This window comes from Pteronotus mesoamericanus, unplaced genomic scaffold, assembly GCF_021234165.1.
Source record: "Pteronotus mesoamericanus isolate MK-2021 breed Mesoamerican mustached bat unplaced genomic scaffold, CSHL_Meso_final contig_94, whole genome shotgun sequence".
Classification (NCBI taxonomy): Eukaryota; Metazoa; Chordata; class Mammalia; order Chiroptera; family Mormoopidae; genus Pteronotus; species Pteronotus mesoamericanus.
Window position 1 is genome coordinate 51,106,485 of NW_026555285.1, and position 23,136 is coordinate 51,129,620.

The window sequence follows — 23,136 nt, forward strand, 5'->3', positions numbered from 1 at the left end:
TTCGTTACTACTGGTCACAGGGCAGCCGGTGTAGTTTTTTAAAAACGACTCCGAGGAGAGACTTACACGTACCATGTTCCCTTCAAACACGAATTATCTTTCCATTTGTTAAGAGAAACTCATGTGATTCTATAAACCAAGACGTATCTCTGAAAACAAGACTCCCTACAGATTTGTCATCTGTTGTGGAAACAGGTTGTCTTATCGCCTACGGCCCAAGGTAAACGATTAACGACCGATGTCTTCTTTACGTACCCACCGAAGACAAACTCCGACCCTAGGACTGTGCCTGAGCACGCCTGCAGTATTATATTTTAAACTATCACACAATGAGTCACGAAACGTCCTCGGCCCTCTCACTTCTCCATCAGACTGGCAGTTCGTAACTGGCTGACGTTACCTGCGCGCGCTCACGCACCTGACTTTTCAGTGCGCCTGAGTTGGAACCGACTGGCGAAGCGTCTCAGAAGTCTCCCCGGCGGCCAAAGGAGGCCTGTGTCCCACCTGGGTTCACAGATGTTACTGTGGGGATAAAAACAGGGCTTCACGCAGTGACTGGGTCTTCGGGTCTGTGAGCAAATGTTTAACTGTCACGAACCTCCCAGTAGAAAGTGTCCACGGTGGCTACACGTCACCTCGTCACGTTTCCATCTATGGTTGTAGGACTTCCATGTTTAAATGACATCCATGCTAGTAAAGTACTGTATATGAAACATAAATTCCCTTAACGCATATTTACTAGGCACCTGATAAGACAAAGCGCCATGTCAGAGGCACCGGGGTACCTGCTGGCTCCCCAATATCCAATCACCCCCGTAACTCAGGTCCCTGGGCTTCCGATCCCTTTGCTCCCCAAGGATCTCTTCATAGGACTTGTCAACCTATCGAACACCCTAAGGAATTCTTAATGCATCTTGACATTTTTGAATGATAGTTACTTTCCATACGTGTTTTAAACTAGAAATGGCATTCACTGAACTTGGGATGATATCTATGAAATACAAAAATTTTTCTTCTCCCCACTTAACCTGTTCTATGTTTTCAAGTAGTTTTAATTTACATGGCAAATGCATAATAGATAATAAAAATTAAAGTGACTATATTTTATGTGGTATTAGAATCAAATCTCTATTAAAATGTAGATAAATTAAAATGTTATAATCTTGTAAATGGGATTTTTATAACGTGATGTCCCTTTTGCACCAAAAGATATTGTCTGTTTAATAACAGTCCGAGGCGATAGCTTTAATCTCAGTAAATAAAAACTAAGTTGAATAAAATCACGTTGTATTTTCTTTTCAATATGACTTTCCTAAGTACGGGAGCCGCCTCAATGCGCACATTATAAACACTGGCGTTACCATCGCTTCGGATTCTGCCCCTCGTTAATTTCCTATACTTAACCAGCGGTTCACTGTGGGTATAAACTTAACAACAGAGGGCTCAGGAGAAAACCGACGTAAAGCTGCGTGATGGAGGACACCACAGCCCGGCTCCGGCCGCTCCGCGGAGCGATAAGCCGGCGGAGACCCCAGTCGGCCGCCGCTCGCCGCTACTTGATGCACGCTCGCTGGCTCTAAAACTGATTCCCTTTTAAGGGAAAGGTTTTGAAGCAACAGGGATACTTGTAGGTTTTAAGAGAGATTAAAACAAACGCCGTTCCTGGAGCACGCGCCTGGGCCCTCCAGGGACGTGAACCAACGGGCAGGAACCACGTCACCGGTCAGAAAGCAGGCTGCCCAGGCCAAAGCGAAGCGCTCGGAGGGCGCCCGCTGAAGATGATCAGTTGAACGGCAGGACTGTGCTTTCCTACAGGGAAGGAACCAGATGAGAAGAAAAAGTGAAACTGCCCCACAAAATTTTAAGTACAAGTGAAGGTGCGAAGGGGAGAGGAGAATTAAAAGGAAGCGGAGTGGTAGAGAGACAGGTTGTCTTCCTGTGCACAGGAAGCTCAAGATTTTGGTTTTGATAAAGCAGCAAGTGAAAGCAAGCAAACCCATGACCGGTGAACTCAATAATTTCCCTGTGAATAGGAAATGCTCGTCAAAAATCCGACGTTTTAGGAATCAAAGGCACGAAAGCACGCGGGCGGCAGAATTCACCTCCTCTCTCTCCTCGTTGCTTCAAGGAAACTGAATATGACCTAAGCTTAGTTTCTGTCCCTTGACAAGTAAATATCGAGGACACATAAATTTCCTCCAGGGGGATAAAGGACTGGATACTGATAAGCACGTTGTAGAAAAATTAAACGCTGCTTCGCCTGTGAAGCGTTAGCAACCCCAGGCCAGGGCGCGGGGCAGAGCCTCAGGGGTGAACATGGGCCCCAGGAGGGAAGAGCCACTGCCCAAAACAGACAAAACCCCTCCGCTAAAGACACAGGTTTCTGATTTCTTTTAAATCATCAGTTAGTCATTTTTTTCCCATTGTGCCATTCCTGTTCTTATTCTCTGTGGTCAGCTCTGGCTGAAGGGAATTCTGATAAAGACCATTCCCCTTAGCATGTGAGAAACCCAGGCCCTCAAAGGGGGCCTTAAGATCTGCAGACCAGCGTCACTGGTATTGATGTGTTGCCTGCACACGACTCTCTCCAATGCAGCTACCGCCCGGCACAAATCCTCTGGCTCGGTGGGTGGGCAGGTCACCGGGGAGGGGGTGAGAGAGACGTAGAAACAGCCTCAGCATCTCATCAGCCTCCGAACTGTGCCCAGCACTGAGCCCAGGGTCTGCGGCTCTCAGCCTGGGACCAGCTTCTTCCCCTACGCCCACCCTGGAGAAGCCTCCTGCAGGAGCCTAAGCCTCCTTTTGGGATTTGACGATGGCCTTGAATGAAAAAACGATACCTATATATAAGTATCTACGTAGCTACATCTCTATCTATAGACGGGTAGATGCATAAGAGGTCTGTCCGGAAAAAGTCCAACCATTGCTAATGTAACGAAAATGGCTTGTGCAACATCCATGTAACTGGCAGCCAAGGAGAGGGGACTGGAATGTGCATGTGTGAACAATGGTGACTTCACTGTACTCGTCAGTGCGGGTGGTAGACACTGTTGAGTAAGCACGTGCACTGTGTGGCCGTCACATTCAAAACGACTGAGCAAGTAGAGCAATGAATCTGCATCAGATTTTGCATTAAGCTTGAGCATGCCTCCGTGGAGACTTTTCAGATGATTCAGAAGCCACAGCTGTGGGCAACTGGTGATTGGCAGCTTCATCACGACAACAAACCTGCTCAGGCATCACATCTCGTGCAGAGTTCTTTGGTGAAACATCAAATCACCCAGGTGGCTCGGTCCCCCCGGTGCCCAGATTTGATGCCTTGCAACTTCTGGCTTTTCCCAGAACTAAAATTACCTTTGAAAGGGAATAGATTTCAGAACGTCGGTAAGATTTAGGAAAATACAACAGGGTAGCTGATGGAAACTGAGAGAACTATGTGAGGTCCCAAGGTGCCCAGTTTGAAGGGGACTGGGGTGTCCTTGTCCTATGTACAATGTTCCTTGTATCTTGTATCTTCTTCCATAAATGTGTCTATTTCGCACACTGCATGGCTGGATACTTTCTGGACAGACCCCGCACACACGTGCGCGCACCTCCCGCTTTCTGAACATCACACCACATCACTTTAAGGAAGACCCACCTTAGTAGCTGTTTTTGCTAATGAAAATAAATCCAAAGAGGATTCCTGCAAAATGCTTCTAAGCGGCACAGTCTGTCTCTGGGGTGACGGCCTGTCCTGGCCGAAGGACTCGAAAACCGCAGAGCCCCACGCACAAGGGACCTCCAGGCCAGGGCTTACAGCAGAGGCATCCAACCTGCGGCCCGCGGGCCGCATGTGGCTCAGGGTGGCTGTGAACGTGGCCCAACACAAAACCGTAGATTTAATTAAAACTCGGCGATTTTTTGTGATGATGTGTTGCCATGTGTTTTACGTGTGGCCTGAGACAACTCTTCTTCTTCCAGAGTGGCCCAGAGACAGCACAAAGCTGGACCCCACTGGAAGCAACTCCAAGAGGCCAACGAGCAAGGAGGCCACATGGATCGAGGACACATGAGAACTGTGCGTGGCTCAGCCCTCGGGTGCCACCTCTGCGGAACAGGTGGCAGCCGCTGGGACTCTCACGGTGCCACGGCTGGGACCCCCGCGTCGCTGGTTTCCATCGTCGCCGCATGAGGCGACCTGAAAAGCCGGCATCTCTCCCTGTCCACACGTTCGCTCAAAGCACTCGAGCTACTGGTGCTTTTAAACAATTTTCTATCCTCAACCCCCCAACCTAGATTCGCCTTTGAACACTTCATCGGGCACGGGGTTTCCCAGGCTGTTTGTCTAGCTGATTCAAGGACTCGGCTACACTACTGAAAAGAGGAAGAGGAGGAATGAGTGACCTTAGGGGAAGTCCCTGAACAGCCCACGGACCCCTGTACCACAGCGGGCACAGCAAGACGGCGGCACCGCCGGCCACTCTCCTGCGGCAGCGCATGACGACCTGGGAAGGCATGGGGCGCGGCAGCGGTGGCAGAGCATCCGAAGAGGCCCATCAGGCCCTGGCGTCCGTGAGGCTGACCCCCGCAGACCCCCGCAGACCCTAACCCGCAGACCCTCCCAGACCGCTCGTGGGGCCGACTTCTCTTCTGAACAGAAGCAGCTCTAAAGACCCGCGGGTCCAAGGGAAGCACCTTGGTCCCTCCTGGGAGCCCAAGCACAGTCTCTTTGTGCTCCTTCCCTGTTCATTCCCCTGCAGCCTTTCCTCGCCAGGAAGAGGATGTGTCGCTACACAGCGAACGCCCTTGACCATACCGAAGGCGCGGCAGAAAAACACAGGGGCAGGCGGCTGCTGGGCAAGTGGCTGCCGGCGAAAACCTCAGAGCAGGAAACGTCTGGGTGGCAGTTCCCGGACACGCTGCTCCCTTGAAAAGCCTCAGCACACGTACGCCTGTTTGGTGCTTTAACATAACCCACGCGGTAGAATGGTCACACGCACACGCTCCGGAGGGAGGCTGGTTCACGCCCACATCTGTGTGGTCTTAGACAGGTCTGGGTTTTGGGGGGGGTTTTTTGGTTTTCAACAAATTCTGTGCCTTAGTATCCTGTTCCGCTAAACAGGGGTAATAATCAAGCCGTTGGGACAATTAAACAGACTAATACATACAAAGCATTTACAATATGCACACTTTAGCTATCATGTTATTATGATAGCTCAAAACTGCTTTCACACGTGTTACCACAGTGCCCTCTTACGCACTCTATGAAACGGGTGGTCGTTTCAACCACGTTTTCCTGGTGAGGCTGATGCAGCTCCGGCAAGTGATGTGCTAAAAACGTAAACAAGCTGTGCTGAAGTCAAAGACTCGAATCTGGTCCCTCGACACTATCTAACCTTGACTTTGTTTCCACCCCACTAACCCCCAGCCAAGCCAGCCATCACGGAATCCGGACACTGGGTAGATGCCTAAAAAGCAGAAACCTGTTGAGAACGTCGAAGGGCCTCCTCTAGGAACCCACTCTTAGAACAAACAAATGACCGGTTCACATCAGAGTTCCCTCAAATAGCTAAAGTTGACTTTATACTCCATGGGGAGCAACTGTGGAACCACAACACCCTGGAACGGGTGGGGAGGAAGAGTTATCCGTACGTATCCTTTGTCACAAATTAGACTTTTTATGAGAGCAGGTCAACCGCCATCTAGAGAAGACTCCACGCAAAGACGCAGGACTCCCAGAAGGCTGAGCTGCCCGTGACAGAGGGAAAGTTGACGTGGGACCTTCACCGCACCATCGTTGCTGTGACTCACAGCCTCGCAGTGGACCCTGTGGTCACTGATATATTGGTGACATCCGGGCTATTCCCCTCTTAGATGCAGAAAACTCGGCGTTTCATCCCTCAGGATCCTTATCCACGCGCCACCTGGGCAAGTTTTATGAGACGAGCGGAGGACGGGTGAGCGTAAGTGAACAATTGGCAGGCGTTCCTTCCTCATACATTTCATAATTCACAGCACCTGAATGCATCTCCGGGGGAGAATTCTTCCACAACAAACATCCTGTCCAGCATCTGCCTCTTCTGCTAATTCACTGCTTGAATGTGTCGGCCTTTGGGAACTTACATTTTTCTATTGAATAAGACCAACCTTCTAAGTTATGAATCTAGTTTTTTTGATTTTTTTGATTTTTAATATGTACTCCACATACAAGTCATTCACGTCAGCCCTCAGAACAATTTTTGGAAGGCATTTGGACAGATCCGCCCGAAAAGCTAACTCGCAAGCAGAGCTACGGTGCTACACATTATCATCTTAAACAGAAAGATCCTAGAAGACTCTCGAAGACCGGCCAAGCGCACGGTACACGCATTCGCGTTGCTCTGTTCGGCGCCCCGTCACGGCCCTGTCGGACCGCCAGGGGAGTCCCCGGAGACCGCCTCTCGCTTCACCTGAGCGGCGCACACTGAAGTGTCCACTCACCCGCGTCACCTGCCGTCGACATCCCGTAGCTGAAGAACCCCCTTTCGTTTTAATCTAAAGTTATGTTTCCTAAACAAGATGAATATTCTAGAAAGATGCCGCCCAGAGGGAAGCCCTTCCTTCCTTAGCTGTGGACTTAAAACCTACAAAATGTAGATAAATCTTACCAGGGAACGTTACCGAGAGAGTAAATTCTGTAAACTATTTAGGCCGAAGAAAGGATCTGGGTTGCCCTTCACTGGCTGGAGTGCCCGCCCCCGTCTCTTGGAGGCTACGAGACATCCGTTACCTTAGGACACGACTGGAAACAGGCGGCTCAGGGGCCCCGCTGTGTCCGCAGTTAAACACGGAAAGAGCAGAATTCCCTGAGCAACCACAGCCACTGCAGAGATGGGCGTCTTCGCTGCAGTCGATGGATTTGTTGGCCACACGGCCCAGCTCGCCCGCCGCCACAGGCCCCGGAGACGCGCCCCCGCCCCGGTTCCTGCCGCCGAGGCCGCGCAGCCCCGCGCCCCCTCCCCTCTCACCTGCTTCCCGTCCAGGGTGTACAGGCGCTTCACCACCCCCGAGTCCAGCTTGATGGCGTCGGTGATGTCAGTGAGCACCTGCTCGAAGGAGTGCGCGGTCTTCTTGTTCAGCAGGATCCGGACCGCCTTCCGCGGCTTCACCCCGCTCCGGATGATGGTGACCAGCTTGGGCCGGATGAAATCCTTGTTCTCCCGCACCTCCGAAGGGCCGCCCTTGGCCGTGGCCAGCGACGGCACGGGCCGCGACGCGGAGGTGGTCTTGACGTTCACCGACCAGTTGGGGTTGACGTTCTTGGTGTACTCCAGCTTCTTGAAGGGCTCGATGGAGCCGCACACGTAGCTCTCTCCTGCAGAAGGGAGACAGGTTTCCGTTTACTCGAAGGCAAATTCACTCCTTTTTCCCTAGTCTTTTTTTTTTTTTCTTTCCCGCTTAGACGCCAGAGTGAGGGGTGACTTTTGAAACCAGGAAACATCATTAATCATGAGTGAAATAGAAAGATTTTTGACTTTTTAAAAAAGATTTTATTTTTAGAGAGATGGGAAGGGAAGGAGAAAAAGGGAGAGAAACATCAGTTTGTGGTTGCCTCTTGCACGCCTCCTACTGGGGACCTGGCCTGCAACCCAAGCCACTGCCCTAACTGGGAATCGAACCGGCCACCCTTTGGTTCCCAAGCCAGCACTCAGTCCACTGAGCCACACCAGCCAGGTTGACTTTTTGACTTCTAATAGGACTCAGTCAGCCACAGATTGGTATCCTGGGAGGAAAAAATATCATCATCCCTCCCTCCTTCACCTTCGGGGAGGCGAGAACAATATTGTCATTCAGTGACCTCAGAAAAGCATAGACCTGAATTCTCCGAAACTTAGAAATACTGGTATTTGCAGACAATGTCAAAATCAGAGGTACATCTCTATTTACTAGCTGAAATAATGTGAAAACTAAAAGGGGGTCAGAAAAACGCATCTTAAAATAGTTAATGTAATTTGTAAATTTGACAGACGCGTTCGCTAACGTTTTGTAAAATCGAGAATTCCAACAGCAAGCCAAGCAAGCCAAGCAAGCCAAGCAACCACGCTGCCTCTTCTGACATCTACGTGGGGCCTGGTGAACCACGCACACCGGACACCCATTCACACTACGGAAGATTTTGAGACTCATCAACTTACACAGCGTAGCTTCATCAACTGACTCTAAAACAAACACGATTACATAAGACGAGTAAGAACTGTAAAACACAGGGACGACAGCTGATAACACTCTAGAGCATCAAGAAGAAAGTGCTTTCTGAGAGGAGGACCTCAATGTCCTCGCAAAAAAGACAACACATGTGAGACGGTGAGTATGTTAATTAATTAAATAGGCATAACCCTTTCACAACGTATACACATAACAAATCATCACAAGGTGCACTTCAAATATCTTACAGTTTTACTTGCCAGTTTTACCCCAGTAAAGCCAAAAAGAAAATACATAGATAAAACTTTTATTAAAAATGGCTTCTTAATAGGGAATCACTCAATGAGAATACTCAGATTAAGCAGATGTGGGTCACACACAAAAAAAGTAATGCACGTGCCAAGTGAAGACAAATTATAAAATGACTGATCTTATATATACATATTTCATAAAGTTAGTCAAAGCATTTTGAAGTTGAAGGGTTTATCATGGCTTCTTTTTCCGCGTTAATAAGCCTTTGTAACCGGGAATAGTTGAAAGCGTGACAGAGCCTTCCCCGCGGCAGGTGGGGCGTGCGGGACGCCACGCCCCACGCGGCCCACTCCCTTTTACCTAAATCCTCGTCCTAGTTGAAAACAAACAGTGCGAGGATCCAAGACCCCAGGACAAGCATGCACGTAAAAATAACCGCACCAGGGCGTCCAAAACGGAAGAGGCGCAGGCGAGCTGGCACGCACTTGGCTACGGGTTTTAAAATACACTCCTGTGTCTGTAGAGGAGACCTCCCCAGAGGTGGCACAATAGTGCGACGTTGGCGACGCCCCTTCAGTTGACCCAGCAGGTCACGGCCGGTCCCCACCCCGCTGTTCTCGGGATTCACACAGACAGCACGTCCACGGGGCTGCCGGACCACGTGCTTCGGAAGGCTCTGTGGGAAGACCGGGTGCATGGGACGGAGGACAGGGAGGGCAGGGAGTCTGGGCTCCCGGCCTTCACGCCCACGCGGCTGTGTGCGCGCCCCTCCCCCACCCCCATCTTCGGGCTCGTTCATTCCTCAGTCAGTGAGGGCCCGCCCCCACCGTGGCCACGATCCCCTCACCGGGTTTGGGGGACGATCACATTAGGCCCTAAAGGACAAAGTGCTCTCCAACGCAAAATGGCTACACCAATGAAAACCGTCGGCGGCTGCCGTAGGCCTGGAAGGAAAACTTAAAAATGAAACGACTAGAAATTGGTAGGCAGGTTTGGGGGGCAGGGTCCAACCTTGTGGCGTTTCGAGCCACACATTCAATACATTGCGACGCGTCACCACAAAGAAAAATCTCATCGTGCTTTAAGTAAACTGACCATTTTGTGTTGGGCCGCGTTCACAGCTGTCCTGGGCCGCGGGTTGGACGCCCCTGCAAGGTGTTCACCGTTTCCAGCTACGCTGTTACCAGCAGACGTCGCTTTGGCTCCCTCGGGTTGGGAGGGCGGCCCAGGCCCCCCACGGCAAGACACGCAGCCCGTCTTTAGCTGGTGACACTGCGCTGTCAGAACCCTGTGCTGTTCAGAGGCACCCTACGGTGTCATTATCTCTTACATGCATGCATCACTACGAAGCTAATAATTAAAACAAAAGCGTGGAGGCGGTCACACCTCGACAAAGAAACCTTTTTAACTTTAGAGAAGAAAACCATTGGAAAAGGGAAGAATTTTTAAAGAACTCAAATGGAATTGTCGAGAGAGAAAATAAATACTTTTTTTTTTTTTTTTTTTTTACATCTTCTTAGGTAGACCACACTCAAAACTCTTCAAAGCACGACAGCTCGGAGAAAGAAATGCTGGTTTCAAGGAACGATGAGGAGGAGAAGCCTGAATAATATTTCGCCTGTGCTGTGACCTGGAGGCTCCTCTGCCTGGTTCAGAGGACTTAAGACTGGATTGGAATCTCAGAGAATTCTTGGCGTGAGACGCGAAGCAGCAAGGACATTGTGCTCAGAGGGAAGGGGCAGGTAAAGAGAGGAAGGAGCCACCACCAAACCCAACAGCGCACGCCGCGCAGTGCTGCCCTTTAAGATCCGATACGTCATTTGGGAAGGCAGGAAACGTCGGGATGGGCTTCCTTATGCTGATAAGCTGCTGTTTAATTGTGCAAATATATTTACATTAAACCTATTAATGTTTAGGTTTGGCCTCACATTTTAGCTACTTTTATTTTAATCGTAATTCTGAACTTCTCTGCACCACCAGAGATCCAGCCTCTGTGTTAACTCTCAGGTAAATTATGATTTTGTAAAAATAAAAAAAAAAAAACAGCTTTTAAAAATGTAATAGTATCACTGATAATTGTAAAGTAACAAATCGTAATTATTGTGAATGGGAAGCACACAGTCTTGATTTGGTCAAGGAACTCTGGATTTCCAGTATTTAATCTCCTTATTGGGGCAGAGAGTTAAGAAGCATGTTAGAGTCTTGAACAGAAAATCATGAATAGATTGCGTTCAAGGCCTAACATGAAGTATGTACATTAAGGGTCACTGAAAAATAACCAAGTAAAACTTACAATTACTTATAAAAACTTAAAACTGATAAACATAACATGTAAAATTACACGCCTCTTTTCACACCCACGGAGCCACTCCAACATGTTGGAGTGTCATTTATACTGCAACAACACAACGAAAATTACCTTAGCTGAACCAAGGTGTATTTGAGCAAAGCAGCCCGGGATCACGTGATTTGTAGTAAGAAATAGAAATGGGGTCTTCAGGCCGTTCCCGGCATAGAGCTCCTAAAACCCTGGCATTTGCTACATGAGGAGAGCGGTAAAGGCGCCTTGATCTTCGGGACAAACCCGCCTCAACCACACCTGAGTGTCTGGGGCCGGCAGTGAGGAGCACCAACCGCAGGGAGCTTCCGGCCCCCCACCCCGCCCCACCGCGCCCCACCCCGCCACTGACCCCGGGGCGGGGGGAGGGAGGCGAGAGGGTAAGCTGATCCCCGACGGCCCACGATTTCATCCATCCCGCCCATGAAACGACGCCCCCACTCCCCCCAAGGACAGAGCTTGGAAAGCGTCCACGTGGTGAGCACGCGGGGACTCAGTGACGCACTTGCAGGGGCGCCGGGGCCCCAGGCCTCTCCCCACGCCTTGCCCTGCGGGTCTCCTCCGTTCCGTTGTAATAATGAACTGGCGATGCGCGAAGGCAAGCGTCTCCCTCCATCCTGGGAGCCGCTGTGGCAAACAGTCAGAACCCACGGCGGGGGTCATGGGAGCCTCCTCCCTGCAGCCAGCCCCTCGGCACAGGGACAACCTGGCCTGGCCAGTGGCACCTGAAGCGGGGCGGGGACAGCCTCGCAGGACTGCGCCCTTCACCGGTGGTACCTGGCGCTGTCTCCGGGGAAAATGGGTCAGAACTGAGCTGAATTGCAGGACACCCGGCTGGTGTCGCGAGAATTGCTTGGATGTGGGGGGAAAACCCACAAACATTGAAATTTTACAGCCCTAACGTTGCTTTGAAAGCTGCGGATTATGTACTATGGGTGACGTTAAACAAGGACAAAAAACAAAAAACAAAAAAAAACCCAGCAAAGATCATAGACAGTTTAAAGGAAATGGTTAAAAAAAGAAACGATTTAGAGGTGGAGCTGGCATTTATGAAGACAATGACTTGCTGGTTGGTTATGACAGGGCCGGTTTTGTCCCAGTTTATTCAAACCTAAGTGTCCGTCTCGGGACTGACCCTCAACTTGAAATTTAACACGCGGTGTCCGCAGCCGCCCGGCATATGTCAGTACCGCAGGACAGCACCTGTGGCATCCGCTGTGGCTTTCAAAGGCGCCGGGAAAGGGCATTTGCTTTCAGGCAAAGCCAATGATAAAGAATGACAGTTAACAACAACAAAAAAAAGTAAGAAAATAAAGCACGCGGAATTATGTCTGGATCCCACCGATGCCTCCTAAAATATCGGAATATAATATCATGGTTTCTTCCCTGGAAGGTTTCGGTATTTTTTTGGGACTTTGGAGAACGGAATAATTTCTGTGAAAGCATATTAGGTCATTTTTAAGATAAAGAAGATCTGTGTTTTGCTTTGTTTTCAAAAAAGTCACATACATAGTTTTCCATTGTTGTATTTGCCATTAATCTTCAAAGTATGCAAACAAAAATCTGCAAAGGAAATCCTACTAGGTCATAGGCTCCCATTATGAAAGTAGAGACCTTCTCTCAGCCACTACCGAAGGCTCCCGGCAACAACGGGGTCCCAGCCCCGCCCCCGCAGCGGGCCAGGCCTTGGGGACTCGGCCAGGAACGCGCGTCTCCGCAACGTGCCACCAAACTGCACCTGCTTCCTCTCCCCGTCGGAGGGTTTTTGCGGGCGGAGAGCCATGACTTGTGAACTGCGGCTGTGACGTCGCGTGACCTCAGGCTGAGAATGGCCCCCTCACCTCTGCCCCTCACGCCACAGCCTCCTCTAGGATCCCTTCACGATCCACACGTGGCACAGTCCAAAGTATCCTAAGTGAGGCACGTGCATAATGCTTTTCATTTTTCCAGAGTATAAAGGTTCTTGTGGAAAACTCTGGCAATTACAATGCATCACTGTGAGTTACAGTAGAGGCTGGGAGCGCTCCACTATACACCGAACCCTCGGAAACGGAGCAGGGGCAAGGTACAGGAATGACGTTACTTACAGGATAAAGTATCATGAAGTGCCTCCTGGACATTGTATTTTACGAGGCTGCCTCACAAACACAGCTACAGTCCTCGTCTACCTGGAGGGCACTGGGTGAGGAGCGGTTTCCATCTGCTACTGAAGGCGAGAAAGCCGGTCCCCAAAGGCGCTCACGGACCTCTGTTCTGCAGAAGTCTTTCATAATGTAACAGTACAGAAAGACAAGCTGGCAGAGAATAAAGTTCTAAACTGTTTGTCAGCCCTGCGGAAAATGTTGACTTCCCCATTTAAAGCAACAGAAAAAGACCGTAAAAGGGAAAATGGGGAGATCCAATTTTTTTTTCATTTAAAACTGGTATAATTGCAAATTAAACTAAAATACAAAGAAGGAATAGACTGAGGACCTAGAATACCACAATGGGTTAATACAACATGCAAATATATTATCGTTTACTAAAATACAAGGTACGAAAGTATATGACAAAAGATAAAAACATAGTAAAATAGAAATATAAAATGCCACTGGAGACTATGTAAGTTGCTAACAACCCTGTCAGACAGCAACATGGCAAACTGCACTGGAAGACATAAAAAGGTGCTTTCTTCTGGCTAAAAGTTTCTCCAGACAAATAAGAGAACACCAAATAAACCGAAAGAAGTATATACAACACTGGCCATGAAATGTGAACATTTAGAACAGCCAACTAAACCCTCAATAACAGGTACACGACCTGAATTAGCGACTCGGGGAAGCGAAGAGGATTCTAAGTCACGAGCTTGTCTTCAAAGACCCGAGAAGGCAAGATGTGTTACAGGAAGAGATTTCACCAGCCAAGGCAGTGACAACTCCAGCGAAGTGGTCCAGGCGATTCTAACTCAAGAGGAGGAGAAAATCACCTCCCTTCCCCCACCTGTCAATCAGCGAAGAAGAAACGGAATTCGCGCTGGCCTGGGAAGCAAAGCACGGGTAAGATTTGCAGCGGCAGAAAAGGAAGATAGCAGTCCAGGTGCAAATAAAATAATAGCACGCCCCACTGCACAGTCGTCCAGAAAAGGGATGGGGAGATATTAGTGTGCCTTTCTCGATAAATAAAATAAAAATGATTCCGTGGACAGAGTAAGACTACAGCAGACAACACGGTCCACGTTCTGGGCCTCACACCCGGGTCTGAGAGAGGCCATACTGGCCGCAGGGTAGAGGGGCGGCTACATGGGGGACAGACGTCGAGATTCCGTCGGGAAAGCCGTTCCGGTATGACCACGAGGAGGTGGGGAACCCTGCCCCCCTGCACTGGGGACAGAGCGGACGGGAAGCTCTAAGCAGCACTTCACAGACAGAAGAGAACTGGCGACTGATTGGATGCCGGGCCCAAGGGAAGGCTCTCCCCACCCCTGAGAAGGTGAGACTGGAATTTCCGTTGTGACCCACTTTGCACACGATCGATCGGATAGGAGGGGCACACGCCTGGATGAGCGCGAAGGGAGGAAAGGAAGTTGGTGGGGCACGTACTGAATCTGAAGTTCCTGGGAGCCAGCCAGGGGGAGATCGCAGCCAGCGGCCGGCAGAATAGGTCCGGAGCTTGGGAGGGAGCCGCGTGGGCAGCCGCAGCTCTGAGGAACAAGGGAAATGCCCAGGGAGGCCACGCACCAGCGGGCCCAGGTGAAATCCGGGCGACTCCCGTCCTCGCAGCGCGCCCAGCGACGGAGGTGCCGCTGAAGGGAACCACGAGGACCCGGGCCTGGGGCCGTGGAAGCGAAGGCGTGGTGGGTACGAGTCTGGGAGAGGTGCACACGTCAGCACCCAACGCTCCAGGTCCCTGGAGATCACGGGCCCGGCTTTTAGGAGGCCACCCACGGCCCCACACCGGCCAGCTGGGCAGCGAGGCCAGACGGCTTGCGTTCACTGATCTCTCCGCTCAGTCCCCCCTTCCTCTCCCTTTCAGGGGCATTTACTGAGGACTTACAGCCGCTGTGTCAGACAGCGAGGACACCGATGGCTCTGGGACGCCAGTGTCTGCGATGTGAGTTGAGTCAGTGTGTGACAACGCGATGGGGCCAACTGGGGCTTGACATCCACGCCCTGCGGACCCCTCATGGGAGGCCCTGGGGCCGGGAGGCCGGCAGGCGAGGCAAGGCCGCGGGGTCGGGGCGGGGAAGCTGTGGAAGGCGGTCCCCTGTCCTCCCTCTCACTGCTGTCCTGCGAGCTCCCTGTGGACACACCCCGAATCGCCGGGCTCCATGCGGCACAAAGCCTTAGGCAGCCTGCTCAAGGTCACAGGGCGCACAAAGCAGGGCCAGGGTTCAAAGGGTTCAAGTGCAGGGGGCCAGACTCCAGAGCTGGGACTCGGCGATGAGGCCGCGCACCCTGAGAGGGCACCCACCCCCCACCCCCGCCTTGTGGGAGGACGCAAGGAGAGATCCGCCGTGCTCTGTGCTCCGCGCAGGAGCGAGTGATGGGAGACAAGGCCAGGCCGGGGGCGGGGCGGGCAGAGCCCAGTCGCCGTGAGAGGCACATCCAAGACGGAAGTGCGTCTCGCCCAGGCGTCAGCGGAAAGCCATCGGGAAGCTGCTGTACGGCACGGAGAGCTGTGTCTGTGGCAGCTTCACAGGCGGGAAAACGTGTCTGAAGACGGCTGTGTGAGACACACATGTCCCCCAAAGGTCAGCCTGACCTAAGGGAGGCTGTGATGGGAACGAAAAAGCAGGGGGGAGAAAACACAGATCCCATGAGGGAAAGCAAAGCCAAGATGAGCATGTTTACCCAGGGAGCCTGCTCCCCTGCGCAGGGCGAGAGGCGGGCCCCATGGTAGGAACAGGAAGGGTTCCTTCTTTTCTTTTTTTTTTTTTTTTAACTTTTTTGCATCTTTCACGATTTTCTACAGTGCACACTGTAGAAAAATACTATCACGCCTTCCGTCAAACAGGGAACTTTGTTAAAACAGTAAGCGGCCTTGGAAGCTGCGGCACCGTGGTGGAGAGGGGAGAGCAGGCTGGGGAACGTCTTATGCAGCATCCACAGGATCGGGCGACGGCCTGGACCGAGGGGGCAGGAAGGAGAAGCCGAGGGTGACGAGGAGTTAGGGGGCGGCAGCGTCTTACAAGGCGCAGAACAAGGGGGAAGGATACATTCTGAACGATGGAAAAGAACAACATCACATTTACACATGTTAAGTGTGAACGGACTATGGATTCGCGTGTCAGTTCCACATATCCAGGGGGTCGGCGTGCCAAAGGAAGGTCTGATTCGGAAATAAGTGGCCTTGGAAAAGTGGTCAAAATAATGGGAATCGATGACATCACAGGAGATGACCCTAAGCCAGGGAAGTGTTTGGAGGGGAGGCAAGAACAGAGGGAACAGAAAGTCACCGTGGAAACACCATGGGACTAACTGCTACGGGCAAAATCCACCGGCTGGTGCCCACGTGGGCAAAAGGTGAAGGAGAACAAGATACCGAGACAGCTTCAAAGCTTCTCCCCAAAATATTAAGTGATTATAAAGGGGAAGAGAGTAACTGCAGAGTGAAGATACCCGGAGACACCCCCTAACCCCCTGGTCACGTGACACAGCGGCGTCGCGTCCCGGGAGAGGACGCCCTGAGGTCAGAAGGGTGCACCGTCACGTCGGCGGAATACTCGCTACCGACGCGGGACTCCAACTCTGTCGTCAGGTCGCCCCCGACGGGGGGGGCGGGGGGGGCATTCTACGAAGTAACCGGGGAGCCAGCGCTCTTCAAAACATCAAGTCACCAAAGACGAGGAAAGACCGGATAATTGTCACACTTGGAGGAGACGAGGAGACATGACACCCACACACAATGTGTGATTCTGGAACCAGAAAAAGGGGGCGGGGAGTCAACGGAACAATGATGAAAGCCGAGAAAAGCCTGCGGCCGCGGGACTGCTGAGCAGCGCGGCCCGGCAGCGCGAGACGGCCCGTCATGAGGGGCGGGGGAGGGCCCGGGGGGCTCCCTATCTGGGGGACACGTCTAATACGCCCAAATTAATGCCCAATAAAAATTAAAAATGAGACAGGCAGCCTGGGGGAAGGTAACGGACTCTCTACCTCACATATTGTACTAATATGACTTCCTTGAGAATATTGCTTTTACGGAAAACATAAAAACCCAAGGAAAGAAGATGAGGGAAAAACATAAAAACCTGAGGAAAGAAGATGAGGGAAAAGAGCTTTACCACCTGCGAGCATAGACGGCCCAAGAGGCACGAACAATCAAGCCGCAAAGAAGAGACCGACCCATCTGAGCACATACAATTGTGTAAATCTGCACGGCAAACAGCATAGTAACCCCAGGCACAGGGCAAAGGCCTGGCTTCGCACCATCTCCCCCTCACGGCGGAGTGTAAATAGTGTGCCAGCCGGGGAAACAGAGGCAACGCAGGAAAAGCACAGCCGCGGCTCAAGGTCGGCCACTCGCAGGAAGGCCTGCAGTTGAGTTCTCCTTATCGAGTGCCATGGATTCTAAAACATGCAAGTCCATTTGGAAAGCAAACCACTATGCGCATCACGCACCATTTACTCCTAAGTGTGCGTGTGCACACATGCAGGCACAGACACACGTGCAATCATACGTACACGCACACTCCTACATGCATACTTCAGGCCAAGCACCCTCTCTCTCAACACGCTGACTCCAAATTCAGGCATAATAATCGGCGAGCAATTACAATAAAAACAGTACAAGTGACCACGGGACCGTTAAAACAAAGGACTTCACGTATGTCTTGGTAATTTGGAATTTTTAGCCTGACATAAATGAGAAAGAACAAGCTTAAAGAAAATTACGGGTTAAATACACTTGCCGCCGCACCCACTCAACAGATTTAATTTAAAACTCAAACGTCATCCTATTGGAAGGGGAAATGAGAAGCTAATAACCGGCAGTGAACTTTCCACAAAATTAGTACGTAAAGTGAGAGATAGGAACCTAATGATGAATGTGAAGCAATGGCTGGCATTTTAACCGACTAAGCAAAATGTAATTGACAAGGAAGCAAATCTAAACGAGTTTCCAGCTATTTCGACACTGCGTGCAGCTGCATGCTCACTGCCAGGGGTACACAGGAGGGAAAAAATAAATCAGCCAGTACGCGCACACACACACTCTGCTGCCATTACCACTCCTTCAATAGGGGGAAAAGGGTATTTTTTTTTCCAAAAGTAATTTTTTAACGTCGGAATATTTCATCTGCAGTCACTTCATATTGGTTGGAAAGCACGTGGAGGCAAAGGAAAATATTAACGCGTTTCTGGAAGCAGAATTCTTGGAATGAAGTCAAGGTGAAAAACTTCCGTTCTCAAGCAGAGGCTGACACTGACAACGCCTGGGCGAACGGCCGTCGCCCGCCCTCCGCGCCCCCTCCGCGCCGCCGCCGCTGAGTGCTCTGGCGCTGGCCCCAGGCTCCCGGCCAACCCCCGACTCCACCAATCCTTGCCCTGCGACTTTGAACAGGTGACTTACCCGCGCTGCCCCTCCCTTTCCTCATCTTAGGGTTAGGGCGGGAGCAGACCTTCCGGAAGCGCAGTGAGAGCTCCATGTGTCCGCGTTTGCGAGCCCGGTGCCCAAGGCCCGCGGGCTCTCAGGGCGGGCGCGGTTTTCTGTTAAAAAACTGAAGCAGAAGCCTGTGGGAAGCCCGCCATGGCTCTCTGGTTGGATCTGAGCGTGAAGTACTGTCGTTTCCCATCCCTCCTACCCTGTGCTCGAAGGACGGAACCCGGGGAACATCTCTGGGTCTGACTGCAGCGCCCCGCCCACCGCAGGCGACACCGGAACACAGCTCTCTGAGCGCAGGCTCTGGGCTCTTGGCATCTTTCCCTGCGAAACGCCACCCGCCCTCGAGGGGCGGTCTGGGGACCGCCGTGCACCTGGCTTTGCATTTGATCTTTATCCAGATCCCCTGGAGGGTCCTATCAAGTGTTTTCTGGCTCCTTCTATTTTCCCAGGTCATGAAAAGGACAGGGCCCAAAGGGGACGCAGAGCGAGTTCCTCTGCGCTCTTCCCTTTAATTTACGGGAAGCTCCAACATCTGAACTGAAGGAAAAAGGCCAAGCCTGCAGGCATCTTGGCAGGGCGACGAGTGGCCAGAAAGAGATGCGAATTCCCACCAAATAAACACGCCCCCCCAGTCCCATCACGCGGAGCCTGTCCTGGCACAAGGGCCGAGGACAAAGGGAAGGAAAACGGGGGGCGGGGCGGGGGGAGGACACAGACGCCTTCAGCCTCGGTCACAAACGCGGCCTCCAGGGCAGGACGAGAGGGCTCGCCTGTGTGCTTCTGGGGACAGGGCAACCCAGAACTCCACGGGATGGGGTGGGCGCGGTGGGGGCGCCGGAAGGCGGGCTTCCCATCACCTGCGCACGAGAGAGGGCATGACCGGCAAGGGATCCCTCTGGGATCCACCACAGCAGCGGGACCTGGAGACCCGGACCTTAGAAACGCCCGCTCTCCAGAGGCAGCTGGCTCTCTTCTCTCACGCCTGAGCACGCATCGCATCCCAGTCATTTCTCTCCAAGTCACCTTCCTCTGCTTACGACTTCCCTGAGGTGACTGGAGGCCGTGTGCCCTGCTCCCAGGGGGTGGGTACTGAGGCAAGAGCAGCTCGAAGCAGGAAACGCACGCGGCTTGCGCGAGCCACCGAGCGTGGACCCCAAGCAGCCCGACCTCCGCGTGGAACGCCTAAACCAGATCATTACCGCCGACCTGATTCGGACTTGAAAAAATAAGCTGAACCGATCGAGTCCTTTATAGCCTCAGGTACCGCAGAACGATCAGGACCCTATGAAGCGTAAAAGGAAGCACCGTAGTGACAACAGCTGCCAGGAGACCTAACCTGGGGCCCTGCAGCACCACCAACCACCATGGCACCGCAGACAGGTCACGTGAACTGCCGGGACCGCAGGCTCCCCGATAAAGCTAACGGGTCCAATACCGCTCTCAAGTTCCTCTCAACTCTAAAATTTCGTGATCCGTTCATTATTTTCAGCTCAAGTACTTTCAGACGTCACGATGGCAAGAGTTCAATTTTCATCTAGCAATGAAAATGAAGAACGACGTGATTAAAGACATAAAAGGGGCTTGTAAAATTAATGCCGCACAGGGGTGAGAAAGGAAAGCGAGCGTGCTGTGCACTGAGACACCTCTTCCTGCCACTCATTGTCATGAGCTGGCTGACCTACCACCCCTCGTTGGGGTTCTGTTTTGTTCTTTTACACTGCGGCAGGTAAGCAGGGCCCCGTGCACTGGGGGAGCGACGTGCGGAGCAATAGGGTCAGGGAATGCTGCCCCGTACCGAGCGGGCGGGCGCTGGCCAGGGGGCTGGGGCAATGGGGGTTCCCGTCCGCACAGCCCCTGGGGTGACCCCTCAGTGCTCACCTTCCACCAGCTGGTCCAAGCTGGAAATCTTCTTGAGCCCATCGATGGTGTAGATGGTTCTCACTCCCTGGGGCAAGTTCACGTTATCCGACAGAGTTCGGGTCAAATCCGCCAGCAGGGCCTCAAAGGACCGGAAGCGGTCCGGGGAGATGGCGTAGACGATGCCCTTGAAGTAGCGGTCCCCGTTGCGGTAGAAGCGCACCTTCTTGGCCTTCTTCTCGGAGCTGAGCGTCTGCAGCGTGCGCGTCCGGTAGAAGCTGCAGTGCGCACTGTGCGTGGGGCTGGGCAGCCCGTTGGCCCGCGAGCCCCGGCTGTATCTCTGCGCCTTGTCCCGCTCGTCGAAATGCTCCAGCTCCATGTCTCTGCCCAGGGACATGGTGCGCGTGGCTCACGTTCAACCTAGGGGCGGGCACAGGGACAGAAGCGGAGAAGCACACTTAGGTTATTTTAAGATCATGATTGGAGAGGCTCGGCTTGCGAGCAGCTGGTGGGAACAGCGCTCTCACGGATGGTATGTTTAATAGGAGCCATCAAGTTGGGACAAGAAGAGAAGACGACCAAGAACGAGGCGGGCCGTGGAAACAGCTTACTCATCAGCCTTCGTTTGATTAGAAACAACTCCCGCGGACCGACCCCCTAACAACACCTCAGGCTCTGAACAGCTGTTACTGCCAACAGTCACGGCAAACCTATTTACGGATGAAGAAACCAAGGCACAGAAAAACCTCCCCGAGGCAGGCAGCTGAGAAATGCCTGAACCAAGACCTGTGACTCCCAAGCTCGGGCTGCCGGCGGGGAGGGCGCCCGCCAACCCTGGTGACAGGAAGAGAGGCAGCGCCACGTCCCCCTCCGCCTGGAGGGGTGGGCGGGCCAGGACACAAGGGCCCGGGCGGCATGTCGTCATCACATTGTCACCGCGCCTTAGTGTCTGTGCTCCCCATGGCCAGATGGAATCAATCTGCAAGTTCTACCAGCTCGGGAGATTTTCCAACACATCCGCCAATCTAATAGACATTATTTAAAAGTGAATTCACCATAACTCATTTACGTCCACTTAGTGCTTCTGAGAAGTTGGATTAAAGGAGGGGGAGGGGGAGGGGGAGGGAGACGAAGAGGGGAGGGTGGGGAGAACAACAAAAACAAGAGCAAGAAGAAAGTGCAGAAGGGCCTTCGCTCCCACGGAGGCTCTCGCTTCCTGGTGGAGGAACTCGAGGCTTGGAGACGCTGGTTCAGACCGGACCCCGCACGAGCCACACAACCTTGAGAAAGCTACTTGGTCAATCAACATCATTAAAACTCAAGCCCTTGGCCACGCACGGGAACAACCACAGGGCCTATCCCGGAGCGAACAGCAATCATCAAATCCACTAACATACATACAGCACGTAAGGTAGCGTCTGGCATGTACTAAGATTTAACATTTGTATTAATGAAGTCGGCTTTTCTGTCCCCGACTCTGTCCAAGAAAGAACGAGCAGGAACAGACTCTCCCCGCTCCTGGTGGGCGAGGCTCCCGGCCCTGACCTCCGGGGGGCGCGGCCCTCGCCCCAGGCTCCCCGGTTCACCTTCTGCCGAGCCGGCTGGCCGCGAGCTGTGTCTGGGATCGGGCCGTCCTTGCTAAGGGCTTAGCTGACACGGCGGGTGGGGTCGTCCCCTGAGGGGGACCCGTGTTTTATCAGGTTAATCTAGCAAGTGGAAAAACCTACAATTCAAAGGTTCTAATGACAAAATTTCAGGGACGTTGAAATAAAAGATAAGGGAAAAAGGAAAATGCAGGGCAGCCACGTCTGAGGGCTCCCGAAATCCCATGACGTCCTCTTTCCGAAAGTCGGTCCAAACCTGCTGGAAGCGCCGCCAAGGCTCCCTGACCTTCCTGTGACCTCTGATCCATTCAGAGTGGCTAAAACTTCACGCTTAAAAGCATGTATCCCCCAGAAATGAATGAAGAAAGAGCTACCATTCGCTGGACGTCTGCGACGTGCTGCCCACTATGGCTCTGCCGCGCGGTACTGCGTAATATGCTGAATATTCTCTTCTAAACCTCCAGACAGTCCCACGAGGCAGGTAACATTGTGACTGAGGGTGAGTATGGGGTCCATCCAGGGCCCCAGCATCACAGCTGAGGGAGGCAGGATTTGAACCCAGGTTTTCTGCCCAACTCTGAAGTGGGCACTCCCTCCGTGCCTCCCCAGCTCTGCAGCCCAGAGGCCCAGACCCCCTGAGACTAGACCGTCCTGACCGGGCAAGAGGGCCTTGTTGAAGCCCTCGTTCTAACGAGCCCGGTGACCGCGGGCAGGCCACGGACCGGCTCACGAGTCCGCAGAGGAGGCCGTGGTCAGCGGGGCTCCGGGGCCGCTTCGCTGGCTCCATTCCCTGCTGACCCCAGCTGGGGCGGGGTGGGGCGGGGTGTGACTGCAATCTGGAGCGGTTAGCCCCTGGCCGGGTGGCCCAGTGGGTCGCAGCGTCATCGCGGCACAGCAGAAGGCCGCGCATTCCTTCCCAGTCAGAGCGCACGCCTGGGTTGCGGGTTTGACGCCTGGTGTGGCCGCAGATGGAAGGCGACCGATCAATGTTTCTCTCTCACATTGGGGGGGGCGGGTGCATGCGTGTGCGTGCGTGTGCATGTGCGTGTGCGTGTCTCCCCCGACCCCTTCCTCTCTCTAAAATCAACTTGTTTAAAAAAATATCCTTGGGTGAGGATTTAAAAAAATTAAATCTGAAGTGATTATCAGTTCGGTGTGTTTTCCTCCAAACAGGAAACTACCTCAGGCCTTTTAATCTGCAACGTCCAGGGAGAGGCACACGGCACATGCCGGTAAGTACACGCCGGCTGCCCTGGCTTGGAAGTTAGGTGATTTCACAACAATGATCCGTTGACACCCCGTCTTTCAGGAAGCTCTTGAATAACGGAACCAACATTTTGC

The 23,136-nt window shown here is 52.6% G+C and overlaps 1 protein-coding gene across 4 annotated transcripts in view; it reads right to left on the minus strand.

Annotated features, from left to right (window-relative positions):
- Positions 1 to 20,588, minus strand: part of DCLK1 (doublecortin like kinase 1) — a 223,637-nt gene extending 203,049 nt beyond the window's left edge. For all 4 annotated transcript variants that reach the window (XM_054586553.1, XM_054586552.1, XM_054586560.1 and 1 more), the window contains exons 1-2: positions 20,213 to 20,588; positions 6,990 to 7,336 (exon numbers count right to left, since the gene is read on the minus strand). In XM_054586553.1, coding sequence (XP_054442528.1) covers positions 6,990 to 7,336; positions 20,213 to 20,588 — 723 coding nt within the window. The remainder of the gene's footprint in view (positions 1 to 6,989; positions 7,337 to 20,212) is intronic.
- Positions 20,589 to 23,136: the final 2,548 nt, after the last annotated feature.